General features: G+C 33.9%; 1 protein-coding gene across 4 annotated transcripts in view; it reads right to left on the bottom strand.

The window, feature by feature from the left end:
• Positions 1–20,761, bottom strand: part of LOC110096490 (glutamate dehydrogenase 1, mitochondrial) — a 24,688-nt gene extending 3,927 nt beyond the window's left edge. Inside the window, exons 1-10 of one of the 4 annotated variants that reach the window (XM_020822477.2) lie at positions 20,386–20,761; positions 19,035–19,101; positions 18,815–18,923; positions 18,003–18,116; positions 11,823–12,044; positions 11,600–11,674; positions 10,586–10,702; positions 2,804–3,054; positions 1,472–1,547; positions 1,205–1,291 (exon numbers count right to left, since the gene is read on the bottom strand). In XM_020822477.2, the coding sequence (XP_020678136.1) occupies positions 1,205–1,291; positions 1,472–1,547; positions 2,804–3,054; positions 10,586–10,702; positions 11,600–11,674; positions 11,823–12,044; positions 18,003–18,116; positions 18,815–18,923; positions 19,035–19,101; positions 20,386–20,509 (1,242 nt within the window). In that variant the 5' untranslated portion in view covers positions 20,510–20,761. Of the gene's footprint in view, positions 1–1,204; positions 1,292–1,471; positions 1,548–2,803; positions 3,055–10,585; positions 10,703–11,599; positions 11,675–11,822; positions 12,045–18,002; positions 18,117–18,814; positions 18,929–19,034; positions 19,102–20,385 lie in introns of all 4 variants that reach the window. The other 3 variants (XM_020822486.2, XM_020822492.2, XM_020822500.2) reach the window with 3 other exon arrangements.
• Positions 20,762–24,162: the final 3,401 nt, after the last annotated feature.

Raw genomic sequence — 24,162 nt, 5'->3', positions numbered from 1 at the left:
AAACAGTGGAAATCCGAGAAGAAACTTGTAGAAAATCAAGGCAAACACTTGTATTCCAATAAGAAAGGAAAAGCACTTGCAAGATACAACTTTCCTTCAATTCGAGAGGAAGGAAAAACTCTCCCACGATCTCCGGCAAAGCCAAGAGTCCAAGAACACCAAACCCTAGATCTCAAAACTCATTCAAATGCAACATAAACCCCCCTCCTCCTCCTAACCTCCTAATTAACCCTAAAGGAGTTTTACAAAATGTCTAAACAGCCCCTCGCATTCAAAATTTCCCTCCCAAAAATCCTCCCTGGCCCCCGTCGGCTTCGCTGATTGCGCTCGGTTCCGCCTGCTTCGTGCGGTTCCGCCGCGAGTAGACCCGGACCGGTCCCGGTTGGACCGGTCCAGCCGGCCCCTCCTGGGCCGGCATAACACATTGAATATCACTACTTTCAACTCTGGTTCAACAAGAGAAAGATTTGTAATTGTGCAAAAAAATAGGAGATGAAAATACCTTTACTGCCAAAAAGAAATGAAAATGAGAATATTCGATGAATTGGTATTAAATGCAGACGTTGATTTGGTGTTGTGGATATGAAATAAAAAATTTAGTTTAAATCTCGCAAAATATAAGAAATTATATTTTAAAAAAATTATAAAATATTTAAGATACGCATGTCAGACACGCGTGTCCAATTTGTTTTTAATATTTTTTTAATTGGACACATTTTCGGCGTGTCCGACACGTGTCGGAGGAGTGTCGGACGAGTGTCGTGTCGGACACGGTGTCGGACACTGCACGCCTCTTTGAGGAGAAGTGTCGGTGCATCATAGGATTCAACAAACCCTTACAGAAATTCATGCTTCATAGGCTGCATTTTAAGATTTTGCTACCATCAATATACAACCACCACATAAAGCTTTATTTGCAGCAGTCTTTTAGGACTAGGAGCCTCAAATTGGTGGTGTTCTACAGTGTGAATTTCTGAACCAATTTATGAACACTAATCAACGATTGTCTGCTATCATGAACCATGATATTTATTATCTATATTAAGTGGTCAATATTGCTTCTAGCGCTCAACAGATAAGATCAGTAGAAGAAAGTTGGCTAACATGAAACTAAAATAGCCGACTGTTTTTGTATGAGCACAATAATTAATTTATTTATCCGATAGGGAATGGAGGGTAGAATATTGAAACATATAAGACCTACCTGAACCCACTCAAAATAACTCACAGTAACGCCACCTGAATTGGCAAATATGTCCGGTAGAATAATTACACCTTTCTTAGACAGAATCTGAAAAAAAAAAAAAAAAACAACAACAAAAATGATCAAGTATCTCAGCAAGCTCTTATTATGAAAAAATAGAATAGAAATGATGAAGTCCTAAATGCTGCTAGTTCTTTAATAAATTTTCATAACTAAGGCTTTGTTTGGGAAAAAACAGCCTTCCCAAACGAAGCCTAAAAGACTAACCTCGTCAGCTTCTGGATCTGTTGGATGATTGGCAGCCTCAATAATAAATTTAGCTCTTATGTCATTTGCATTTTCCCTTGAAATGAGGATAATAATTGGCAGGCATTATTCCATCAGCACAACTCTAATATCAATAATACATGAGTATAGTGAAAGAAAACACTATACTAGTAATAAATCTTTATTTAAACTGGTACCTACTAACTGTCGCCTTATATCCACTTAAAAATTAATATCAAATTCATCTTCAAAAACTCAGAAACAAGATATTTCACCTATGAACAAGAGATTTTACCTAAAACTACAGTATTTAACCCCAAAACAAGGTTTGCCTTGTTTAGTGGGCAAATTATTCTGTGCGGACGCAGTATGCCGTCCAGAAACCAACTAGAATGCGTTATGTCACCCCCTCTCGGTACCGCGGCTTGGTACTGCACTCGGTACCACTCGATATATGCTCGGTACTGCTGATGTGGCACATTCTAGTTGGCATCCGGATGGAGAACTACGTTCGGCGTCCACACAGAATAATTTCTCTATTTTGTGGGATATAAGGAGAGAGGTATAACTCAGTAACATAAAAAAGTGTCATGTCAACTGATTAAGAAGGGATGTCAATTTAGTAATTCAATACTAGGGGTGTCAATTCGGGTCAACGGGTCGGGTTCGGGTCGAACTCGGAACTGACCCGGCACTGTTCGGGTCAACCCGAACCCGACCCGTTTTTAAAAACGGGTCAGGTTTCTGGACCCGAACCCGATCCGATTCGGGTTCGGGTCAACCCGACCCAATTCGGGTTCGGGTCAACCCGACCCGACACGAATGACCCGGAATTGCTAGTTTTCGGGTCAAAAATCGGGTCAATCTTCATTTTTCGGGTCAAAATCGGGTCAAAATCGGGTCAAAAACGGGTCAAACTCGGATTTTCGGGTCAAATATGAGTTTTCGTGTCACTTTCGGGTCAATTTCGTGTTTCCGTGTCAACCCGAACCCGACCCGATTTTTAAAACGGGTTGATTTCTTCAACCCGAACCCGACCCGTTTCGGGTTTGGGTTGACCCGAACCCGGATTTTTCCGGGTCGGGTTCGGGTTGTGTTTTGTGTCGTGTAAAAAATTGACACCCCTACTCAATACAACGCAACATTACCAACCACATAGACTACCAACATGACAGCAATTAAGATTTGTACCTCTTTTGAGAGTATAAATGTATTTTAAACTGCAATGCAAACGATTTCTAGAAATAATGGAATGCTTTGAAAGTTGTTCAGACAGTCAGTCTTTTCCTAGAGCAAATATTCACCGAGTAAAAGTTAAGCAAAAAGAGGAACCTGTTTATAACGCCACCAAGTGCAGCTGGAATCAGGACATCGCAGTCTTCAATCAACACTGAGTTCTGATTGAGTGCATGTCCACCACTGAAACCTTTAACACCACGACTCTCAAGTGAGTGCTTAAGTAGCTTCTGAATATCCAGACCACTGTCGTTTTTAACTGCCCCACTAACATCGCTAACTGCAACAACTTTTCCACCAGCTTCGCTGATAAGTTGGGCAGCCCATGAGCCCACATTTCCAAAACCCTGATTTCAACGGAAAGGAGAAGAATAAATATGTTACAAACAAATTAAAATGATGAAGCGATAATAATCAAGTTCATATGAGGTATCAAATTATCCTTTTTATAGTTTATATTTTTGTCCACGGAAAGCACTGTAGATCAGAACAAGCTTATCTAAAATAATAACCATTTCATTTAATTAAAATGCACTATTTTGGACCCTAAATTGTCCTTGGGTAACATCAGAACCTTCCTAACAAGAATATATCGAGAAAATGAGAGAAAAGAGGAGAAGAAACAGAGTTTTTGGTGAGAGAAGCTCTGGGATTTTCACCAAACCATCAAAAAGTACAAGACCAATGCGAGAAAATGACTTGGTGTACTAGACTAATCCTCTGACCTTATAGGTATAGTTAAAGGTACAATACTAAAAGACTAGTTACATATAAGTAAAATTACATAATAAGGTCATCTCCAACCAAGAGCGTTACGTGCATATGCTGTCTGCCGCCAGCTCCAATGAAATGTGAAACCCCACGGCAATTTCACGAGGCGCGGACTATATTGGCGTCGCACTATTCACAAACGTTTTTTTTTTTAATTCAGAAAATTCCGTTATTAAGTTAATTAATTATTTATAAACGCATTATTTTTAAAATTTTAATATATTTTTATGTAATTAATTTATTTACATTAGGTTATTCATTTTTTAAAATTAATCTTTTTTAGTAATTTATTTATTTATTTATTTTATCGAGTAAGATTTATTTTGGTTAAAAACATTTATAAGTAGGTCTAATTTGAAAAATTGATAAATATAAAGATATGATTAAAAATAAATATTAAAAAAAAAAAGATGAGAAAGAATATACACAGAATATTATTTTTTGGTACTAAGAAATTGAGTTCGGTTGGAGATGGGTAATTGCATATTGGAGTGTTACTGCATTTTTTAGTGGAAAATGAGGTTTTGAATAGGAGATGGCCTAAGGCTTAACAAACGTATGTTGTAAAATGAATGTCAAGTTAGCTTATATCTATCAAAATACATAAAAAAATGCATGATGAGCTCTACGAAGAGGACAAGATTTTTGAGAATGGAAGTTATGATGAAATCTCCGACGATTTCTTCTTCTTCTTTTTTGTTGGGGAGTATTTTTGGTATACTCAGGCAAATAAAACAGAAAACTCATGATGAGCTCTAAGAAGTGGACAAGAATTTCGAGAATGAAAATTATGAAGAATTCTTTGCAACTTTTTTTAGCTCTGTCAAGTAGTTTTGGTATACTTAAGTTTATTTGTTGAGTTCTACATTATTGGGACAGTAGCCTTGATGAGTTCAATTAACGAATTCATCGGCAAGTAGAATTTGGCATCAAACAATAAATGCCAAGTTCCCTTGTCAAGTTTAAGAGGTGACTTGCCGAATGTTACGACCCTGGGGATCTTAATGGATAAACGATGATTTTGAGCTCAATTGAAACTCTAGAAATTAGGAATTGTGGAAAAAGAAGAGCACAGGAAAAAGGGGCTTCTCATTTTATTTCTTGATGCATACTACTCTACAAGGGAGAGATATATAAGGAGTACACAATGACTACTATGCTACTTATTACATTTATCATCACATAAAACCTAAAACATATTCCTAACACCGATTACCTCCTTTACGTGATTTGGTTTAATTGATGGCAACTTGTTGAGCATGATTTGTAATAATAATGCAACTTGATTTTTAAAAGCCAACTGATACTGAATGTACAATTGTTCTCTAATTTGCATGTATGTTTATGAACCTGTTAGAACAACTCAATTGGTATAATATGCAACTAAAAGTTATATTATGGCAGCTATTCATCTCTTCCAATCTCCTAAAAACAAGTCATTGAGAATGCTTTTGAACTAAAGGAGGCTGAAGGAAAAAGCAATACCGAGTTCTCAAGAAAGTTTCTTGTTACAACTTCAAAAGCCACTATGTCATCAATTTCGCCAAGTAGAGTATAAAAAGGAAAGAATAATGTGATTTATGCTAAGCCTTTATGAGATGTTAAGCTGTGGGTTCTGAAAATTCACACATCAGCCTACATCAGCCTATATAGGGAGAGGTTTGGGTTTTATTCACGCTTTTTAGGTGTAAATTGGATTGCAGATAAGGCATTACTTAAAGATTTGACCCTCATTTTGTGATAACCGTATGATCTGATTCTAAGCTTTCCTTAAGCACAAGCCCTGTGGTTAATTATCATTCTCAGTGATGAGAAAGAACTTTTAATTAAGGCTAGTCATTAGATAGGCATTAAATACCAAGCATATAATAGTAATAATCTTTTTTTGTATTAGAATATAAAATTTACTATCTTGTAAAGCAGATGGTTAAGATGGTTAAGAAATGATGATGAACTCGATCAAAATGTCATGGTTCAGTCCACTATTTTAAGAATTGGATTGGACCAACTGGTTCAACTAGTTGAACCTAGAATCGATCAAGTAATCAATTCATTCAAACCTAAAAACTGTTTTAGCATTGGACTGGTTATAACCATAGTGAACCGCCAGTTCGACCATGTAACTAGCAAATCGTTCCAAGTTTCCGAAAATCATCTGTTTCAATTGAGCTATTTAAATAATTTAAATTAACATAATAAATTTAATAAGAATTAAATTTCTATTATAAAAATATATCAAAGAAGCATCAACTAAGCCTTCTCACATGACCCATTATTCCATATGAGTTCCTAACATATGAAGACCTAAAAAGCTACATAAATAATATTAAGAGAGAGTTCTCGAATAATGTGGGACTAATTAACTAAGTTAAAGTTACCAAGTTCACAACATATACATCAAATATTTTTAACCAAAATTTTCAATTAATGTAAATATGAATAATTTTTATATTTTTAGTTAATAATATTTAATTGTTTATCTATTTAATTTTTTTAATTTATATAATTATAAATCATAAAATTTAATTGTTTATCTATTTATTAATAATAAATGATCTCACATGAATGATATATAGATACAAATTTATTATGTGAATTTGATGTAAATTTTAAAATGTAAATTATATCTAAATATAAAATATAAATTAGTAACAATTTATATTAATTTTATGAGTTTATATGTGAACTAAATTTATATTAATTATGAATAAAATTTAAAATTGGTGATATTTAAATTTAAAATTACAAATAATATTATTTATGTATAAATTCTAATTATTTTTTAATCATAAATTTATATTATTACATCATTAGTATTTCATTTAGACATTATTTGAAAAAATTTAATATTTATTACGTCTTCCTATTCAATCCCCAATGCAACCCTAGTCAAACCATGTAACCTTGAATCTCTCTTTCTTACAGTTCTATCTCGTCCGGTATTTACAACCTGAATTCGGACATCCCGATTTATCATGGTCCTTTGGTCTTTTGTCTACATAAACAAAGAAGATAATCGACCCAACTTAACTGAAGGATTCTTATCAGCAACCATGGATTACTTAGTTTAAGGGTACCTTAAAGACTTGAGATGGATGTTTATTTAAGAGGGAAAATTCAAGTTGAAGACCACTATTAGAGAATTTTGAGCCCGATCAAGTATACTCTATGATTCATTATTCAAGGGTTTATAACCATTGCGGAACATGTAGGCTCTAGCAATGACCGTAATTTAATGGTATTATTTCATAATTAAACAATAAAACCACTCAATTCTAACCCTGGTCATAACTATATACTCGTCGTATCATTTGAAAAATGGTTAGAGCACATGCAGACATTTCATTTTAAGAGATTTGGAACTTAAAAATTGGTAATAAGGTTTCAACATATTTGCACACTTTTCTGAGTGTGGAATTTAAAACTCATTTATTAATTTCTAGTCTGAGCAACATTCTCAAATTTAAAGTTCACGCATTTTTCACATTGGTCGGTGCACATGCAGATTTGTCATTTTCGAGAGAGATTTAAAATTTAAATTGGTAATGAAATTTCAACATATTTGCACATTTCTCGAATCGATAAATTTAAAATATATTTACTATTCAGTCTACACATCATTCTTAGAAGTCACTCTTACGTATTCATCATGCTCATCAAAGCACATGCGAATATTTTATTTGAAAAGGGAATAATTTTCTCATACAATTTTTAAAGCACCATCATTGTACACTCGCACTATTTTTAGTGCACTTATATGATGCAAGCATACGTCATTTGATGTGTTTTTTAGAGCCTGTTAATCAAAATTTCGACAGTCTCCTGGCGTCTCTTTCTGTAGTAAAAATCTATATGGAGTCTGGGTCATCTTATCATACTAGGAAGGCATATATGACCATTGTTCTATAACACTGCAGCTAAAATTCTCAAAAATCCCATCACGCCAAGAAGTATTTGTATGGGTATATGTATGATAATTTGTAATAAATAAATTTCATGATGGCTTCACGAATGCCACTGGCAAGCTTTTCTCTCCATGCTAAGCAGTGCGTGTACATGGGCGGAACCATGTATTTCTTAGGGGGGGCAATTGCCCCCCCTCAAAATTTTTTTTTTCTTTTGATAGGAGTAAAAACAATTTTTTTTTATATAGGAGAATAAAAAAAAGTTTTGCCCCTCCTAAAAAATTATTTTTGCCCCCCCCTAAAAATTTTTTTGTCCTAACTTGCCCTAAAATATCTATATATTTCTTCACAATTAGCTATAATATTTTTTTTCATGCTTTTCATGATAGTTTAATTACACATTTTTTTCTTTATTTTATTTTTTATTTTTTTTAAAAAAACTTTTCGTAATATATAGATATATAATATTATTTTTTTAATATTTAATTATTTTTGTGCTGTATTTGCCACCCCTCAAAATTGAGGCTGATTCCGCCCCTGTGCGTGTATGAGACTCCACTCACCATGATGAATGCGTCGCAAACAAGATTCACACAAGGTGTCTCGAACATTGTTGATGATCGTTTTCTCTCCATACTTTAGGGAGAGCAAGCCAAGGTTAGAGAGGATTTGAGGGAGAAAGATGAGTTTCTCTCTCTGTTTAGAGAGGAGAGGGCTAGTGAAAGGCAGACTTTTCTATATTTAGAGAGAGAAAGAGAGAGAGGAGTAGGATTTTCTTATGATTTAGAGAAAGAGGAAGAGAGAGGTGAGAGGAAAGAGAGATTGGAGAGAGATCTTTCTCTCTCTGATTAGAGAGAGAGAAAGATAGGATGAGAGAGGGAGTATGAGAGAAAAAGAACGAGAAGGAGAGAGATGAAAGTAGGAAAGAGAGAAAAAGAGGAGGAAGAGGAGGCGGCTGGTGGTGGGCCTATAGGCGCCATGTGAGGCCGAAGCGGTGGGGTCGCGCGCAGGCGTGCATGGGACGACGGTTCTGCGTTGTCTGTCGTTACTTGGGCATCAACGCCGGATGGTTCATGAGGGGGGCAGCGTAATGCTTGGAGTGAGTGGTCATGTGCGAGCAAGAGTTGGAAGGCTACTTGTGAGGTGGAAGGAGAGTTTTTTTTTTTTTGGAGTGGGGTAGTGATGCAGGACTAAAATGTTTTAATTGCATGCATTGAGAAATTGCACGATCTCTTGAATAAAACAATTAGGATTAAAGCTTTTAGCAACCCAAAATGACAAAATAAAACAAGAGAGGGGTGCTTACGTTTAGGCTAAGCCGCTTGCCAAATGCTTGATTTATCAAAATTACGTAGAATATCAATAACATGAAAATTAAGTAGCTTTCAAACAAAATCCCTACGCTAACAATGAGATTAGAAGCATAGAGACCAAACTCAAGTCCTATGATTACTATGCTTGGCAGAAACAAGTGAACAAGATTTTCATGAATCAATCAAATCACAAGAGCAAGTTAGACAATGAAAATACAAGAGAAGGAAGATCGGTAAACCTTTATCACGGTTGGGTTGCAACCCTCCACTGAACGGTGCCAAGTTGCTCTTCTATAGCTTCGACAAGAGTATCTAGGATGCGATCCACGTATTCCTCGATGGTGTTGTCGATATTCGGATTGACGTCGAAGAACGTTGAATGAAGAATGTGAACGAAACCTTGCTCGTCATAGGCAAGGTCATAGTCAAGGTTAGGATCGGCCATGCATCGATCTCGCTGGGTCGAAGCGTTGAAGGAAATGCCCCTTTGCTATCCTTGTCGTTTCTCCTTTGAAAGAGAGAGATTTCTCTCAAGAATTCAAGTAGGAGAAGGCAAGAGAGGTTGGCCGGCCCAGGGGTGGGAAATTAAAGTGGAGTGAAAAGGTGTCAATCAGAATTAATTGAGGAGAGAGGGAAGGTAGGGGTGGCAGGTATATAAGGGGTTTAGGGGGTTTGTTTCCAAATCTCAATGTTTGCTTTAGGAAGGAAATAAGGGGTGTAGGGGATTGGGAAATTTCGGCCAAGGGTGATGGAGGGGAATTCGGAATTATTTCCAAGAGAGCATTGAGAGATTTGGAAATAAATCCCAGTGGGATTTAATAAGGGGGGCCGGCGGCAATAAGGAGGGCGAGGGGTTTATGGCAAGTGTTTATTGCTTTCTTTGATTGGGAAACTTAAATTAGGGAAGAGAAATTAAATCTCATTCAACTGAAATTTGATTTGAATGAGGTTTAAAGACTTTCCTAAAATAGATTTCATATTTTAGGAAAGATTTTGAATTTCAAATTACTTGGATTTGAATTCAAAATTAATCCTAATTATATTCAATCTATATTAGGAAATAAGAAAACAAGGAGGGAAAGGCTTAGGGTGGGCCGGCGGTGGGTTGGGGAAGTGGCATTTAGGAGGTGGGTGGTGGGGGTTTGGTGGTGATCCTTGGCCGACGGGTACAAAGGAGAGAAAAGTGGGGGACAGGTTAGAGAATCAAGAACTCACTCGAGGGTGGTTGTTGGGTAATATGATTAGCCTCTCCAAGGCTCTTCTCCAAAACTCACGAACACACCAAGAAATACAAAAGTTGGAATTTCAATAGTAATCATTTATTAACATGAAAAGAGAACAAGAGGGCTATATATAGCATCGTACAAAAGACTCAAGAAACTAAAAGACGACGATGCCCTCTGGGCTTACATATGACCTCCCTTAAGTAAAAGGGTAAAAACGAAAATACTAATAAAGCAAATACAACATAACATAATAATAAAGAAAATACATAATACGACTCAGAAGTACATCGACTCAATCGTGGTCGTAGATCGACGGCCACGTCTCTGATAGACTTTCCACGCTCTAATGTCCCCATCAGGTAGGTTAAGACTTAAGATTTAATATTTTTTTTAATTAATTAAAAGGATAAAATTTGACGTTTTACTGCAACAAAAAAGGCAAACATGCTCATGCTAAATATTCCAAATTTTTTTAATGTTTTTAATTAATTTAAGTATAAATATTAATTATAAATAAAAAATAAATTTATAATAATAATAAATAGATATTCACTTTAAATGTGCTTTGAACATTTGCATTTGCAGGTAATAATCAATGCAAGAATATTTACAGGTAATAATCTTTAAATCGTGTACTACAAACGTGGGAATCAGTATATGAACCTGAATAGCAAAACGCTGATCCGAGATGGACTTCCCATACTCTTCAAGCAAAGCTTGTATAGCAAAAAGTACTCCCCTTCCAGTAGCTGCATCCCTACCCAGAGATCCACCAAGATCCTTCAATGCGAAAAAGGATAATGATTAATATCTAGCAAGCAAAGAAAAAAAAACAAAGTACCATAAATGAAAAATGAAATATAAGATATATGATACTATCATGACAGTAAATCCTATATTCAAAGCAGGAAATATATGCAACTGGTTATATCTTAGAGCACTTGCAGTAGGGGTTTATATGAACTCCTAATATCTAGAATAAGAATCTTCATTAGTTTAAGGACCTAAATTTTGAAGTTGGCATGATTATTGATAGATATGTACATGCACTTCAACAAATTCATATGCATGTTTATGTTTCATATGTTAAAAAGTATTTTATTATAACACTGAAATTTGAAAGTAACAAAAGAGGAGTTATCAGATACAGCTTTATATTACAAAATCACCCATCAACAAATAAATAAAGAGTTCCAATCCTCATGAAGCAAGGAAAATATTGTGAAGGTTAAGACAATAGGGAAAAGATCTATAAGCTCTTCCAATAATTTTAAATTAACCACAGCTTTTGTATAAGCGCTCTCCCCATCTTCCATTTAAATACAACCTTACCATCAAGCGCACTTGCTTATGGATTCCAATTTCCCAAAAACTAGTTGATTTTGATCATTGAGCCTTGCTGAAAAAAGCTTCAAGGTATATATATAATACATATTTCTCCCTAAAAGAGATGATAAGTTCATTTCACAATGTAAATTCAAAAGGAAACAGAGAAAGAATTCACTAAATGTCATGTCTGATTAAAAAAAACAAAGTAAGAAACTACAAATCAACCAGCCAGGAAACATGTACATGTTTCCCTGATCTAACCTTTGTTATTCATAGCAAAATTGCTGATTCAATGCTCGGATACAAAAATAATTGGCATAATTTAGATATAATTGTGCTGTTACTTACAATGGGTTTTCCAGTTACAACTGCTGGCGAGTAGCCATGGAATTTGGAGTATTCATCCAGTATCCAAGCCATTGTCTGTTTCCAGTATGCCAACAAAAGAAAATTAAATTATGTATAGTCAAATATAAAGAAGTTTTTAAGCAAAATAGTGTGTGTGGGGGGGGGGGAAAAGGGGGGGGGGGGGGGGGGGGGAGGAATCAAAAACTTCTTTTTTTGCAGGGACCTGTGGGTTTGTTCCCATATCTGGAGCTGGGACATCAGTATGAATTCCAATTAGGTCATGTATCTTTTGTGTAAAAACCCTAGTAAGTCTCTCAAGCTCTGAAACACTCAATTGTTCCGGAGCACATCCTATTCCACCTTTTGCTCCTCCATATGGGATATTTGCTACGGCTGTCTTCCAGGTCATTAATTGTGCCAGGGCATTCACCTCATCTGGGTCAACCTGCATTTCATAAATCTCCCGAATTTCAGAACCAGAGATTTATAATTTAGTACAAGAAGCAACAGTGACTGATTTGACATGAAAATGTAAAAAAATATATTGGTTGTATTTAAAAATAGTTTGAAAGAACACTAACAAGATATGTTTAGCACAAAGGAAAATAGAGGAGAATAAGATATACCTCTAACAGGATTGTGTTCAATTATTTTTGAAGTTTTCCACTATATTTGGGCGTTTTTGTTTGTGTTCTTGTGAACTGTGAGCATAGACGTATGGGCTTTGGGTATGTAAATGAGCCATCAGACTCGATTAGTATTTGCCATCAGAATCAATTAGTATTTGCATGTGTGCAATAATGGAGAATGCATAAGGGTTTTAGGATTTTTAATGCAATCAAAATTACACTATGAATATAGATCACACCGAATAAATGAGAATTCATATATAAAAGGCTGCTAAGTTCACAAAAAGCATTAATTACAAAAAAAATCTACCTTCAGGAGTAAATCTGAAATTACGAGAAATTGAACTAAAAAGATAATACAATGACCGTATAAATCCAACAAATAATGAGAAATTTTATCCACAAAAATCAACAATCAATTGAATTTTACATCGCAATTGAATTCTTGTTGCAAATTTGACTGAAATCAGGACTCTTACAACATAAATAACTAAATATTTAAGAGAGCACAGATACCTAGTATAGATCATGAAAAAGACCCAGACCGTGCACTGTGTACATTACATATAGAATTACATGAGCATGAATGTGATACATCTTGGAGACAAACAGCAAACACAATGAAAAAACTGCAGTAATATAGATATAAATGACTGATTTTTTATTATAACTTCCATAAAAAAGAAATATACAAGCGATCTACCATTCGAGAGGTATATCAACTCTCCCAAACAATATAGAAGCCACTAAAAAGCCCTCACAAAAAGAAAACTGCAATAACTCTCAAATAAAATTCTGCATAAGCAAAACAAACCCTAAACTTAGCACTAAATAAGCTTCTCCTATGTCCCTCCAAAATCACCCCCCACCCCCTTCCTAATATATTTCTCTTTCTAATTTAAATTTTAATTAGGAAATTCTTCCTAATTAATCTCTTTCTAAATCAATCCCCCTTTCATAAACTTCCCGCTTCATTAATTCGAGCCTCCGAACCAGGTCATAATAGCATGCATTTCTTGAGAGAAGGTGCTCATTAGCAGATTCCGTCTGAAGTTGAAATATACAATAGATTGATTTGAATTAACATAGGTTTTTCAAACTCATCATTATATGAAGTATCATCTATCAGGATTTTCCATTAAGTGATATCTCCATAAACTATAATTCCACAAGTGTTCTTCTCAAATTATCCTGCAAGTGATTTTGGTGTATGATTTGCTTATGTAATCATTATCATTCATGATTTGAGGGTAGCCCAAGCAATTTTGCTATTTCTTTAAGTGCAAGATCTTGATGAGTTATAAAAAAATGAAAATTACTAACTCCTTAAAGATCCTGATACCAATTTCAATCCTTAATATATTAATTTTCTTTAACATAGGATAGATTTCTATGCACCATATATCAAGTCAACTTCAAATCGAATCAGATCATTTTTGCCTCATTTCAAATTAATTGAAATTTGTATAGTTTTTATTTTTAATTAATTATGAAATGAAACTTATTTTTCTAATTATTATTTTTATTTTTTATTCATTATTTTTTTATAATTTATATGGGGATCCTTTATCATTTGAAATTTTGGTAGCCTACTGACATCCCCTCCCCTCGAAGGGAGGTTGGGAGGCACTTATCTTTGGTTCTTCCTTGCCGAATCTAAGATACGACAGCGCGAAGTCTTCAATTCAAATTCTTCCTGACCGGATCTAAGATACAACGACACAAGTCTTCAAGTTAAAAGTGTGGAAAGGAGTTGAACAGGGAAGGATTCTTTCGTGAGTCTTGGGTCGACATAAGGGTTGTGCACGCGGGAGATGGGCCAACATATCGCATGCAAGGGAGCGGGCAGGGAGACTCGAGCGGCTTCCTTGCATGTGTGACTTGAGGGAGATGACCACGAGATGAGAGGGAGCGAGCATGCGGTTGAGTTTTTTTGAATGGAATGAGAGGGGAAGCGGTTTTTACGCATCTTTAATTAAGAGGAGTCAAGCGGGTGTTGTTTGGGCTTAACATGCTTGGGAATATCATGCGTGAGCCTCGTTTGAAAGCTTAGTTTGGGTAAGTGGGGCCGATCAGTGGTTAGAGTTCAACAATGAATCATCATTTTTCAATTGTTCATGTTGAGTATTGCATGATGTGTTAAAGATATTCTTTGCAAATCTTTTTGAATAGCTTTTATCCATATTATTATTACTTATTTTATATCATAATCTCTCAATACTTATTTTTCATCCCATCTAATTGTCGTATTTTTCCCATGTTGTACGAGCATCTATGATGCACCAACATGGACACGGTGACACTGACATGACACTACACATACACGGGACACAGCTATCACTGAAAAATGAAAATATAGGACACTGATACAGTACATACATGACATTATAATTTTTAAATAGTATATAGAAATTAATATAACATCATATTATAAATGAAAATCCATAATAAATCAATATCATACTTACTTGTCAGCTTATAATATAAAATGTCTAGCAAAATATAAGTAAAAATTATTTAGTACAACATCAAACTTTAACTACTCATTAAAAGGAATAATAGGATTTTCATATTAAGAGACCATAAAATGCAACTTATGCTCTTAATATTGAACTTGATGTAGTAGGATTATGTGGAGATCTTATACTAGAAATGCAGAAATCCTATAGACTACAACTTGAAAGTTGATAAAAAAAGTAACTAAAATACAAGATGAAGTTTTTAAAGGTCTGTTGTCATAGGCAAGCAAAACTCATATTCTATTATGTATAAAAATCAGTAGTAAAATTTGGGATAAATAATCAACAATGAATAATATACTATTAATTTAAAAAATAATAATAATAAAGAACTTCAACAAATTGAATGGTTTTGTAAACCTTAATCCAAGAACTCAAAAGAACTTCTTGCATTTGGGATCATATGCTATTCCTAACTTAGATCATTAGTTGCGGAGGGCTGAGAATGTCAATCACTATTGACTTAGAATAAATCAAGAACAATCACCAAAATGACAAATAAGAGTGTGAAATTGAAAAGATAAAATAAATAAAGAGCATCCTACATCTTCTAAGCCAACTTACAGAACATACACACAAACTTTCTACAATGCAGACACAATCAAACGAGTCAGATGCCCTAGTCGCCTACGAAAATGACGAAGATGACTACCAAGCAAGCTTCAATCGACAGAACGATGTTCATGCGTCCTTATCTGCTTGAGGAAATGAAGAATACGATGAACACCAACCTTCAATTGAACATTCGACTTCGTTTGCCTTCGAAAAATAAACAAGGCAATGAACACGCAAGCTCCTTTGATCTAGCCTGCTTGCGTAAACGAAGAAGATGACGCAAAACCCTCGTCTTCTCGCAGAAATGAAAAAGACTTCAAATACGAAATGATACGGGATAACATAGATGTGCGTGGTTCGGCTCATTTTATTTAATTAAAAGACTTTAAATTTTTTTAATTAAATATCATTCAAAATATTTGGACACACATGTCCGTTTAAACTTAAATATTTTTTAATCGGACACCTTTTAGCCTTGTCTGACGCGTGTCCTACTCGAACACACGTCCAACACTGCATACCTTCATAAGTAGGTGTGTCGGTGCAACATAGGCGAGCATAAATCAAGCAAGTATATTTTCAAATGCTTTATCTTCAATAAATATTACTTAAATCATCCCTCTAATATAATCATTTCTTAATTTGTCTTTTTTAATTTTAAAAACTTCTGTTAATCAAAGGGACAAATAGTGGTTTACAACAACAATCTTTTCAAAAGAATAATATTACCGAACACATAGTGACAGCACAAACTAATTCCTTACAATGAACGATTAAGCAACATCCTTCCACCAAAAGTTGCCAATGTTATAAACTATGTCCGTAATTGCTTAGATTCCTTAATAAATACCTGCAGACATTTTTTTCAGAATAACACCAACATACTCCCCTCAACTTATGCGGTGAAGACAACAACAACAACAACAACAACAACATCAAGCCTTTATCCCACTACGTGGGGTCGGCTACATGAATCCTTTTTCTCCATTGTGTCCTATTAAAAGTCAAATTCTCGTTTAAATCTAATAAAGAAAGGTCATTCCTAATATTTTCTAACCAAGTCTTTTTAGGTCTACCCCTACCTTTCTTAACACAAGTCACTCCATATATTCTGTTTTAGATCTACTCAAGCGAAAACCTTTAGACTCTAAGGTTGACCTCCATAATTCAAGTTTACCTTCAACTCCCTCTCTAGTCTTATCAACAAGAAGAATATCATCAGCAAAAAGCATACACCAAGGTACATCATCTTGCAAATGTCTAGTGAGAACATCCATGACTAAAGCAAATAGATATGGGCTTAAGGCTGATCCTTGATGTAACCCAACCGAAATAGGGAAATACTTGGTCAATCCACCTTGTGTTTGAACACAAGTAATAGCTCCTGCATACATATCTTTAATGATTTGAATATAAGCATTATTGACTCCTTTCTTTTCAAGAACTCTCCATAGCACTTCTCTTGGAACTTTATCATATGCTTTTTCTAAATCAATAAATATCATATGTAGATCCTCCTTATTTCCTCTATATTTTTCCATCAAACCTCTGAATAAATGTATGGCTTCCATAGTCGACCTACCCGGCATGAATCCAAATTGATTTTGAGAAACATTAGTATCACGCCGCAACCTATGCTCTATAACTCGCTCCCATAATTTTAAAGTATGACACATTAACTTAATACCTCTATAATTCGTGCAATCCTGTGCATCGCCTTTATTCTTAAAAATAGGAATTAATACACTCATTCTCCACTCATCTGGCATCTTTTTAGTCTTCAAAATAGTATTAAAAAGTTTAGTAAGCCAAGAAATCCCTTCATCTCCTAAGCATTTCCACACCTCTATTGGAATATCATCAGGTCCAACAGCTTTTCCACCCTTCATTCTATTTAAAGCCTCTCTAACTTCAGTTTTACTAATACGCCGATAAAAACATAAATCTTTACTTTCATTTAGGGTGCTAAGGTCACTATAGTCAATCTTATTTTCACACTCTTCGTTAAAAAGTTTAGCAAAATATCTCATCCACCTTTGTTGAATATCATCTTCTAAGAAAAGTATTTTTTGATCTTCATCCTTAATACACTTCACTTGAACTAAATCCTTACTACTCCTATCTCTTTGTTTGGCTAACTTATACATATATCTTTCTCCCTCCTTAGTATTTAATCTATTATATAAATCGCTAAAAGCTAATGTCTTTGCATCACATATTGCTTTCTTAGAATCCTTACGAGTCACTTTATATAATTCTCAATTATCAGAATTTTTAAGATTAAACCAATTTTTATAACAAATCTTCTTATTTTTAATCTTTTCTTGCACAATTGGATTCCACCACCAACTATTTTTACTATTAGGAGCTTTTCCCTTTGATACTCCAAGCACATCTTTTGCAGTATTCTTAATATCACTAGCCACTTTTTCCCACATAATATTAGCATCCTCATGCACAGACAAAATCTTAAGATCTAAAATCTTACTCACAAAAATATTTTTGTTAATATTCTTTAAAGTGGCTAATATTATGTGGGAAAGCAATTATGCGGTGAAGCTCGTATGAAAATGATAAAACAAAAGCAACAAATATGACCACCATCCTTCTAACTGCTAATTATATTTAGCGATGGTTTATGAAACAAAAATAAAAATAGAGGGGAATACAATGAAGGGTACAGAATGATCATGAGCCGACCTCAGGGTGATATCTAATTCCTCCTTTCATAGGGCCTCTAGCATTGTCATGCTGCACCCTAAATCCCACGAAGGATGCCAACGTACCATCATCTTTAGGGATTGTACACTCAACCTGTATTCAAAATTTGAAAATAGCTCAGGAACAAATGAACAGGGTGAAAATAATACTACAAGAGAAACTATCATCACTGTAAATAAGGAACTTAGACAGTCATACACTGTCAACTAGATCTCATATTAAGATAAATAAAAGAATCCAAAATAGTAGAGCTCGTAGTAAGATAAGTATCTGATGAGTGAATAAAGATTATTTACATGTCAAAATTGTAGTTTCTTTAAAAAAATAAGAGGATAGAAAGCTGAGTGACCGATAAAAGTAATCGACATAGCATGTCTAATACAGCGAGGAGAACAAATTAAAGAGAATATATCGATGACCATGGCCAATATCGTGATACTAGACTATTAAGAAATAGATCAGGATGGAAATAAATTTATGCATCAGCACTTCCCAGCCACAATTCAATCCAGACTTGCAAAACAAAAATAGAAATAAAAAGTTCCCGCACTTGCTTAGTGACATATCAGTCCATGAAATGTCCTGATGCACACTGTCCTTCAGAAGTAACAGCAAAAGTTTACGAACGAATAGAAGATAGGCGTAGTGTTTTAAGCTTCGTTTGGGACGGCTTTCTTACTGCTTCTTAAAGTAGCTTCTTTGTTCTAAGGCTTTTAAGAAACAATAAAAAAGCTATCCCAAACAAAGCCTTAGAGCAAAGAAGAGAATTTCAGCCGTTACATTTCATTTACCTTGATCTCCCTGAAAGGAATAAGCAAGCTCCTTTCTAGCTTTGAGTCCAAACCCAGCAGCTTGGCTGCCTGCTTGAAATTTCTACTTGTTGCAGCCAATGCATTCATCCTGGCCTATGACGTAGTCCAACACAAAACAGATTAAAAATAAATTAGAAGAAGAACAAAAAAATTCATTAAGCTAATTGCCTGCCTTAGGCTCTGTGCCGAGGTTTTGTACCTATACCTTTTCAAGCTCACTTGCTGCCCACTACCCAGCCACTTGGGATCCTCCAGGTGAAGATTAGCTATGGAAGAGAAGTATATTATAAGGCATTAATCTGGAAAGTAGAAATTAGTGAAAGAAAAAGAAAAAAAAAAGGCACAGCAACTGACTGTTTTGTCATGCATGAAAATATTAGTAATAGTGCGCCATTTGTTTATACAAATACTGGAATCAATAACAGAAGTTAGGCATAATGGCTAAGTGGTTATTTTTTAAACAATCCTAACAAAGGATGAAGACATTCTAACCACATAAAGAACTAAAGGCCACAGCTGGACGAAACAAATAGGTAGGCCTATCACTAAATAAACGCAGGCTCCATAAATGACGGTGGTGGACAAAGAGTGCCCAATTTAAAAATCTGGTGTTTTTAGAAAACGTTAAGCACTTAAAAATAATAGAGAAACAACCAATCATCATCGTTTGCACGCAACTAATGTTCCTTTCTGGTTTGTTTATAGCATGAAAACGTCTTCCATTGCCTTAAAATTTTTATATTAAAAAAAAGTCCTTTTACTGTTTTATATATGTAACTACTTTACATGCCAGCGTTCAAATAATCCAACGAAACGAGCATGAGAGGATGCAAATCAGGGGATTTTTAGTTGCTTAGAAGTTTGCAAGTTAGTTGGAGTTGATTAGTTGGAGTTAGCTTTCTATAAATAGTAAACACGCCTACTTTTTTTTCTTTTTTTTTCTTTTTTTACTATAAATACACCTACTTAGGGAGGTTAATGGCCTGAAATAAATTATCAAAATTTTCAACTTTTTATTTGCTCTCTCCTTTTTCTTTAATTTCTAGAGTGTTGAGGAGCCCAAAATACTCCAATTGGATCATGGATGCTCTCAATGAATTAATATGCAAGAATAAGAATAATTTGATACTCGTTCATATAAAACTTAATAAACTTCTTTTTCTTAGATAATGAAGAAATTTGAACAAAAATTTTAATGCTTCCCACACTAATGAAGAAGATTGAGGCTTAATTTGAGACAGCTTTAGAACATTACTTTTTTCTTATTTTTAAAAGATTTTTATGCTAAAAAGCAGCTTTACAGTGCATTAAAAAAATAGTCCCAGAATGTTAATGACTTATTTATTAGCAATTAGCTTGTTGAACTCAACAAAACGTTCCTTTAAAGATGATCATATTATTACTTAATAGCTTAATCTATGTTATTATTAAAAACGCGAGTTTATTCGTTTATGCAAAGAGGTTCAACATTTTAAAAAGAAAATCCAAAACTGCACTTCTCTCTTTTGAGATACCGATCAAACTATAGAGAAAGAACATATCAAACTTACAATAAGAAGAATAGGGGAGCGTTTGATCAATCATTTGACATCTCGGAGCTCTGGACAGAAGCTTCCACCGCGAAGAAGACGAGAAATTCGAATTTAAAGGAAGCGGAAGTGGAAGAGAATCCATTACAAGGGCTATGAGGACGTAAATCGAGCCCGATTCGAATTCCTTCGTAGTATCCTCCTCAACCGGCCGGATGCCAAGTTCTCTCGCCCGTCCCTTTCATCAACCTGCCAGATTCTTATTCCCTCCTTGTCGCAATAAGCCTGTAGGCCATACGCGTGGAGAGAAGCAGATAAAATAGCCATTGACGAGTAGAGGAGGATAATTGCAAGCGGAAGAAGACGAAGGTGTGGGCGAAGCTCCTGCGGGGAAAATTTAAAACTTGGCTTAGCACATCTCGATCCTATTAATGCTTGAGCACAAGATTAGGGCATTTCCATTCATATATAAAAATATGTATTTAATGTTTAATTTTTTATATTTATTCATATTTTATTTTAATATTAAAATCATATATATATATATATATATATATATATATATATGAGGCAAAAAAAAATTGTTTTGAGGCAACTTAAATAAATTAAACTAATGATTAATTTGTCCAATATTCATATATTAGACATCAACTAAATTGAAACAATACAAAAATTCATGCAAAAGTTATAAAAAAAAAACCCATTATTGATATCAAAATTATAAAAACTCCCAATGCTAATTAGTGTTTGGGTCTAATTAGTTCAAGTTGTTTCTCATGGTAGGATAAGTTGGTCATGCTCAATCTATATCATTTGAGATTAACTAAGCCAATACCCCTCATATGATCATTTAGCTTTCTTTTTAGATGATGAAAGCTATTTATCTTATTTCAATTCAATTTATGACCTCAACTCATTCCTTGGTTGAAACCAAGCTAGGCTTGGCTTGAAATCCTATCCATCCCATAATCTAGGTTACCTAGAACAAAGCTTTAGAATGATCATAGGATCCTTTGAACTTAACAAAACCTACATGAGAGGATCGATATTGATCAGTCAATTCTCAAACAAATTCATCATTTTCATAATACTTGGCCATAGCTAACCCAATATTAGACATAAATTTAGCTTAACCCTAATTGGACTAAGAGACATAATTGGTAATATAAGCATTCAGTTTTCATCCCCAATGATTTAGTTTCATTTATGTTGATTGTGTTTGGCCATTGGATCTCTTGAGCTTGATCCTTAGGCCTAAGTTTGGCCAAAAGCATTGGAGCACCAAATTCAATTAATAGTTTTAAACCAATTGATTGGAGAAGACCTTCCCGAAGGGTTCTAGTAATCAAACTATAGATGAATTAACCCCAATTGACCATTAAATAATATTAGGATGTCTTGAACCCTATTTTATCCTAATAGAACATAATCAAGTAAATAGGACCCAACCCCTTTAATTGAGATAATTAACCTTAATTAATCCTACCAATAGTTAATGATAGATTAGAAATGGGCAAATTGAACTAAATAAATTTTTTGTTTGGCCTAATTGGATTGTTTAACACAATTAAGCCAAAATAGACCTTGTAAGCCCAATGGGACATATGCCTTTAAAATGGCCAAATTGATTGGATGGTAGGGTTCAAATGAAATCCAATAGTCTAAAAAAATATGAATTATGTGCGAGATTTTTTTGATTTAGCCAATTATCCCACTTAGTATAAGTTGATTCATTTGAATCTCATAGGCCATTTTAACCAATTTGACCATTTTGGGCTTATAAAACCCTTGAAATCCATTATAATTGATTAATCATATTTTAATTGATTCAAATCAACCCTTTTATGAAGTTCAATTTGGTAATTAATAGTGTTAACTTAAATCACTTGAACTAGTTTTGTCCAAATTTAGAGAGACACAGCTTCATGTCAATATTAAGAAGTGTTTCTTTAGTTAGGTTGAGGTAATCTTTCTGAATTTTTTATGTATACTAGTTGATTGAAAGTATATTCTAAAAAAGTTAAGGTTATTCTTCATTAGTTGACCCCAAAAATTTCACAAATGTTAGAAGTTTTTATGGTTTGGCTACTTTCTACCAAAGTTATATTAAAATATTAGCATTATTATAGCTCCTATAATAAATCTCCTAGAAAATGATAAATTGGCATGAACTTCATAAACACAAAAAGTCATGAAACAAAAAAAAAAAGTTCTCATGACTTTCTCATTATTTTAGCTCATGTCTTAGGCTCCCAAACTTTAATAAACTTTTGAGGGCCACTTGTGATATTTTTGGTGTACATATAGAAGGCATGCTTATTCAAGAGAATCATTAGCAGCTTTCTATAGTGAGAAGTTGAGTGATGCAAGATAAAGATATTTATCAAATGATAAAGAATTCTATGTGATCATTTACTCTCTCAAACATCAAAAGCATTACTTATTACACAAGGAGTTTATTCTCAATACAAAGCACCATGCACTTAAAGTTATATATATTAAGATGATGTTAAATTTTAGGCATGTTAAATGAGCAGAATACCAAAAGATTTTTTACCTTTATGCTTAAATATAAACTTTGAGTAGAAAATAAGCTTACAAATGCTCTTTTCAAGCTTTCTTTGGTACTCATGCCTTTAGAATTTTAAATTTCATAATTTGAAAAACAAAAGAATGATTATAATAAATTTCTATAATTCCATTAGATATATTTAGAGCATGTCCAAAAAGACATGTTTTTTGATGGTTCGTATGTGTTGATTGAGGGATGCTTATATAAGGGGAGAAGATTATGTCTTCCTATGATATATATGAGGATATTTCTCATTATGGAATTACATTATGGAAAGTAGCAGGATATTTTGGAAAGTCCAAAACTATACACATGCTTCAGCATAAGTTTTTCTAGCCTTTCTAAAAAAGAGACCATTAGGAGGTTGTCACTTAGTGATATACTTATAGGGAAGCAAAAGTACAAAATAAAAATCAAGAAAATACCATGCTTTTCTTATACTCTTTAAGCCCTAACAAGATATTTCTATAGACTTTGTACTTGGCCTTCCGTGAACCTCTAGGAGATATGATAGCATACTTATTGTAGTTGATTATTTTCCTCCAAAATATCTCATTCTTTTCCTAGCTCAAAATATGATGATGCATCCCATATAATAAGGTTAGACTTCATGGGCTTCCTATTACAAAGATTTCTGATATGGTTGTTAAATGCATATCATATTTTTAAAAAATATTTTGAAAATTAATGGCATTATATTAAAATTTTCATTAGCATTTAACACTTAGATGAATGGGTAGTCTAAGATAGTAAATAGGATATTAGGAAATCCCTTAAGAAGTTTGGTGGATAAAATCTTAAAAATTTGATACCTACACCTCATAGTAGAGTTTGCATAAACTAATACTATTTCAAGCTCCACAAATAAAATACCATTTGAAATAGTCTATGAATACATCCCAATAAAAACCAATTGATTTTGGTAGCATACCTTCACATGCATTTTCATATTTACCACTAACTTTTGCAACAACAACAAAAAAAATTAAACCTTCATGGTAATGTTATGTGATAATTAGAAGTGAATAATACAAAATATATTAATGTAAGAAATAAAATAATATTTTTAAAGAAATTAGAGATCATGTGTTAATTAGTACAATACTTAAGAGGTATTCCTCTACAAAATTTAAAAATTTACAAGCTAGAGTACATGGTCATTTGAGGTTATTATCAAACTTAGCACAAACACATATATTTATTGGCTTTACTTTTAACATGAGGAA

This window comes from Dendrobium catenatum, unplaced genomic scaffold, assembly GCF_001605985.2.
Source record: "Dendrobium catenatum unplaced genomic scaffold, ASM160598v2 fragScaff_scaffold_716, whole genome shotgun sequence".
NCBI classification, from domain to species: Eukaryota; Viridiplantae; Streptophyta; class Magnoliopsida; order Asparagales; family Orchidaceae; genus Dendrobium; species Dendrobium catenatum.
Note: the sequence above shows the minus strand (reverse complement) of the source record. Positions and strands in the feature narration are given on the sequence as shown.